This window comes from Drosophila gunungcola, chromosome 3R, assembly GCF_025200985.1.
Source record: "Drosophila gunungcola strain Sukarami chromosome 3R, Dgunungcola_SK_2, whole genome shotgun sequence".
NCBI classification, from domain to species: domain Eukaryota; kingdom Metazoa; phylum Arthropoda; class Insecta; order Diptera; family Drosophilidae; genus Drosophila; species Drosophila gunungcola.
In genome coordinates this window covers 3,069,827-3,075,372 of record NC_069139.1, presented here as the reverse complement: position 1 = coordinate 3,075,372, position 5,546 = coordinate 3,069,827, and the positions used below count along the sequence as shown (strand labels likewise).

Below are 5,546 nucleotides of genomic sequence, written 5' to 3'. Positions count from 1 at the left end.
CCGGCTGCCTGGCTTTTGGTCCTGTATCCATCGTCCATCGTCCTGCGCCCAGAGATTGTGCACTCTGAACTCTGGCTGCCATGTAACGTGCAAATAACAAATAAATGGCCAACTAAAACCAACATCAATCAGGTCATGTTTATGCGGGCGTGATGCGACGAGCTTGCCCGTTTCTCTGGCTCTGAGCACTGATGCAGTTCAAAACTGGCCCACAGTTTGCTTGGCTGTTTTGGGCCGACAGAAACAGCCAACTCAATCTCAGCCAATGACATTAAGAGCCAAGTTATTGCAACTGGCGTCCCAAAAGTATGCAGTTAGTAATGAAGACCTGTAATGAAAAATTATCTACCATTTTAACATAAATTTGAGATTATCAGACTTTTAAATTCAAGTGAATAAAAATTATGATTAAATATACGAATTTAAAAATATTTGAGCTTATATGAAAAGTGTTATACTTAAAATGGTCCGATTTGTTTTAAAAGCATTATATTTAGGCTAAATATGAATTTAAACATTGTATGAAATATTTAGATTTACCAGGTTATTTTGGCAAGTGGACGTATCTTAATATAAAGGCAGAACGAAAGGTTGGATCTAGTAACTTAAAGAATCAAAATTCTTGGAATTTCCAGATCGCAATAAACATTAAATTAATTTCAGGACTTGAAAGATAAGATATAAGCAGAGACAATACTCTTTTGCTTATAGAATTATAACAAGAAGTAAACGTCGTTTGTTCAGGGAGTACCTGAGTACCCGAAGGGTGTGATTCAGGTTTTTATCTTATCGGTAAGAAGTTTCTTTATTGTCAATTTGTCTGCGATCCTCAGTCAAACTCTTTTGCTCATACTGTTAAGATGTACGAGCTGCGATACCTTGTTATAAGTTTAAGTCTGTTCCTAAGTAAGGAAAAAGATTACCACTGTATAGGATACTTAAAATGACAACTTTATTTGCAGTTATAGGAGATGTCCAGGGGTTTTGTCAGCTAACACAGGCAAACACATGGACCGATCGTATTTTTGCCCACAGCGTTAACAATCACTACGAACTCTTGCTCACAGATCGATTGGAAATCAATCAGCAAATAAGTCTGCTATGCGGTGGCAACCAGGCTGTGTTTAACACCACTTGCCAGAAAAGTGGTAAATTCAACCCACAGCTGCCTAAGGCGAACTGTACCAAGGCTATTCCACCGTCTGTGGTTCCATCTTCAAGTTCGATTTGTGCTCATACCATGTACCACGTGGGATTTTGGTTTGGGAACACTTTTATGGAGCTATATCGAAATTGCTACGCTGCGAATACAATGACAGCATTCTTCTCCATCAGCACTGTCTACCCAACCTATTTAAGTAAGTTAATGTATTCTCATTATTGATGTAGCTTCTAAATCCGCTTAAAATTCAGACTCTCTTCGACCGCCGACGGCTTTCGACCAAGATGGATTAATTTCAGCCGCAGATGCGGCTTCTTTTCAGCTGAGTAGTATCTATAATCGATTTGTGTACCTTTTCGGCAGCGGACAGCCGTATATAGCTTCTCCACAAAGCCTCTCCTTCGACCGAGGACATCTAACTCCGGTCGCGGACTATACCTTTCCCAACGTTTTGCGACAAACGAACAAATACTTAAACGTCGTGCCCCAATTCTATAGTATCAATCGCAGCAATTGGAAGATCGTAGAGAATTGGGTTCGTGACCAGAAACAAGTACTGAATGTCTGCACGGGGGCGTTGGGTGTACTTGAGTTGGGCAACACGCAGATTTACTTGGCGCCCGGCAAAAATCCCGTTCCCAGGTGGACATATAAAATTGTTCACAGAGCAAACACCAACCAGAAGTACGTGATTTTGACCTCCAACAACGGATGGGAGACCCAGATGCCAAACCCAGCATCGGTCTGCAGAGTTATAGCATGCCCCAGCAGCTTGAAACCAACAGGAACTGGATTCACATTCTGCTGCGATCCAATTGATTTTATTAACAGAAATGTGCCTAATCTTAGAGGTTCTTGCTAGTATATATATATATACCCTCTATCAAACTACTATTTATCGATTTTCCTAACAATAAAATTATACATTTTCTTATTTATTTTTCCGATTTTTCCTTTAAGAGTTTTGTCATATTCTGTTTCTGCGACTTCTGTTTTTTGATTGGAAGTTATAATATAGTTTATTTTTTTTATTATCGACTTATTGCGACTTATGTAATTTATGCATTTTTTTTCTTTCTGTGCACACGTGAATTTTTTGAAAACATAGAAACAATTTCTGCTTTTAAATATGCTATAAACATTGGTACACTTTATGGTTTCAGCATTTTCCGCACAGATGTCGCACATAAGCAATAACCAACAGGTGGCGCCAGGCATCAGCTGCTGGCACCATCTATTGGATTTTGTTGAATGGTGTGCGAGGGAGTACACTATATGTGCAATTTGAAAGAAAGAGAAAGAAGTAAGAGCGAATGAATACACAGTCTAAGCAAAAAGGGACAACTATATGCGCAAGTCCGCGCTTTTCAAAGAGGTGAAATTTTTTTGTTTTCAATTGAAACAAAAAAACATTGAGAAAACAGGAATTTAACAGAATGAAGTTAAATTGGGAGAAAATGTCAAATTTTTAACAACATTATTATTTATAAAACTTTATTTTTTTAAATTATATTTTTGAAATTAGAAAAAGACCCAAATTTGCAAGTCTTATTCGCTGCGGTATACAATCTTTCCAACATCTGAATACCAAAATTTTTGTTTTAATTTCTAAAGACCAAGCTAATTATGTAAGGTGATAAATTACTGGATGCTAATCAAATCATAATTTTATTGCACCTCATTTACACCATAGTCCATTTGCAATTGCTGACAAATATATAACATTAAATTGACTTTTAAGTGGCTGTAAACTATATAGCCGTTTAGATGAAACTACACTTCCGATTAATGACCAACTACCACAATAAAAGCAAACGGCTATTTATGTTGCCTTTGGCCAATTTACTTATTGGCTTACTCTACATACATCGCCGCTGAACGTTGACCATGTTTGATATCTACACGCATTTTTCCCGTCTGTTGCAAATTTATTCAACTAATTTCATGCTCGTGTAAAAGCGATTTTCCCGTGGAACTATCTTTTCCCGACTTCCGTCAAGGCGGCTCTGGCAAGCCGGTCGCCCAGACGTTATGTAACGTTTGCAAATTGCAGTTTTACTTCTTTGGCGGTTTGGTATTTGTTCGCCAGCCACTGTCGACTCGTTGCTCATACGCCGTGTGTACAGTGTACAGTAGTGGTGTCGGTCGACTTCGGCTCTTTGGGCATTGTGCAACTTGTGACACAAATTCTTTGGCGCAGACGGTGGTGGTTTTGTAATTTTGGTTATTTACCCGGCATCGACGAGAAAGGCAAGTGGTCGCCGCCGCCTTTATTGAATCACCTAGCTTACTCTCGTAATTATCAAAATGCAGTTTTGCCCATTTGCAGCGTTACAGCCACGGCGGCAAGCAAACGAACACACAAAAACCAAAATTCGAATCCAAAACCGCCAACGAAACGATATCAAAAGGCAGGGGTAAAAAAGTGTGCTTTAAACTTTCTTTTCATGCGCCACTTTTAGCATTCATTTCTTTGGGCAAACATTCGTAGTTCGTAGTTGTCTCGCGATTCGTTTTTTCGTTTGTTAGCCGCTTCATTGATTTTCATTTACGCCGACAACTCGCCGCCGTAATTGTTGCAATTTAACGACGCTCGCCGATGAGGTAACCCATCCTCCGGGTTTTTGGCGGCGAGTGAAAGAGCATTTTTTTTTTGTGGCTAAGAGAGCAGCCGACTCCCATTTGCATTTTGGGAAATGCTACGACAGTTTGCCCACCATTTGCATACCAAGTCGGCCTATTCAAAACGATATCAATATTTAGATAAGCTTTTATTTAACTCTGCGGTTGCTTAGTTTGTGCTGCAATTTGCGCAAGACTCACCACCGCTTTCACTGACCTCCCGAAACTTGGAATCTGACCTGGGAGATCTGGGAAATCGCTTGTTTTGACTTTGTTTTAATGCATTTGATTGGTTTTAATGCCTGACCAATGCAGCGTGAAATTCCATTGTTTTTTTTAAATGGAGATCTCAACAAAATATGCGATTTTCTAATTTAATCTCTGTCACGTTGGCGCAAATGTGTGAATTATACAAGTCGTTTGAGGAGAAGTTTTCACCGACTCAAGTTTAGTTTCGCTTTTTATTAGCGCTACTAATTAAACTTGGTTAATGTGGTACATAAATTTATAATTTACTGGCATAAAGATACCTTTCCGTTGATGGGTAAATGGTAAATGGTTAATGGCCACGGCTTGATAATCGCCTTTAAAGTTCATCACACTGCCGGGTAGTTCACAATTTGTTGTGGCGCGTAACGCGACAGTAAGAGGTGGTTATTTAGGACCCATAAGACGCTTAGGGGGACTGTTAACGGTATCGTGTAAGGTCTTAATTAAGCCGCAAAAAATGACGTGAAAAATGGTTAAATGAAGCCCAGTGGGCGTAGCTAAAACAACCTACAAATATGCTCATGGTATTGCTATAATTATGGCTTTTAATGTAGAGATTTTCTACGATTTGTTGATTGATGTGTTGGAAAAAATGGCAAGGGGGAAGCTTGGTGATAATAGTATTTCGCTTGATACTCTAAGAAATAGGGAGAAAATGTAGCAGAATATATAAATTTAATTATTATTTTTCTAACTCTCTTTATCTTTTATTTTTGGTAAAACAAGCCCTACCATATAAACAAATAACATAAACCGGTTATGTTTTTAATTTCTCCCCCAGGTCATTTATCTCATCGATGTTTTTCTCAGATTTTATGATTGATGTGTTGAGGAAAACTCGAGGAGGAATTTTGGTGGTAATATCATTGCTTGGTACTCATAGTGCTGACTCTGTTATTTTTGGTAAGACAATATATATATATATACATGGTTATATATATTTCATTGCTCCCCCAGTTTGTTTTTCTCGTCGTAGTTTTTTTTTATTTGATAATTTAGGTGTTGTGGAAAATACCATTCCGCTTGATACTCTTAGAAATAAGAAGAAAAGGTAGTCGAATATATATACAGATTTATAATATTTCTTAGCTGTCTCTCTTAATCTGTTATTTTTGGTAAGACAAACGAAATAATATATATATATATATATATACAATACACCGGTTATATATCTGATTACTCCCGCAGCTCATTTATCTCATTAACTGTCGGATGAGTTACCAGATTTACATTCCCTCAACAAGTTCGTTGGCTTGGAGTGTTCGATTTTTCGATTTTTCGATTTTTGCTGCCCCATGTGCATGACTATAACCATGCATGTTTATCTATATGGAAAAAACTATATCAGCGCCGAATAAAATACAATCTCCCTCGCTCACGATCGAACCCTCTCAGTGGCTTTTTGTTTTCAACTCTCGATAGCTCTCTCGTTTTGCAGCTTTTGTCGCATTTCGGCAGCTCTTGCGCCTGATGCGCGCGTCTTGGGGTTTCA

At 38.4% G+C, this 5,546-nt stretch overlaps 1 protein-coding gene across 1 annotated transcript; it reads left to right on the top strand.

Moving 5' to 3' along the window:
• The first annotated feature begins 844 nt into the window (after positions 1-844).
• LOC128257532 (uncharacterized) lies at positions 845-2,100 on the top strand. The gene is made up of 3 exons (XM_052988586.1): positions 845-906; positions 963-1,358; positions 1,414-2,100. Exons 1-3 carry the CDS (start codon positions 861-863, stop codon positions 2,022-2,024), a joined length of 1,053 nt encoding a protein of 350 aa, XP_052844546.1. The 5' UTR covers positions 845-860; the 3' UTR covers positions 2,025-2,100.
• Positions 2,101-5,546: the final 3,446 nt, after the last annotated feature.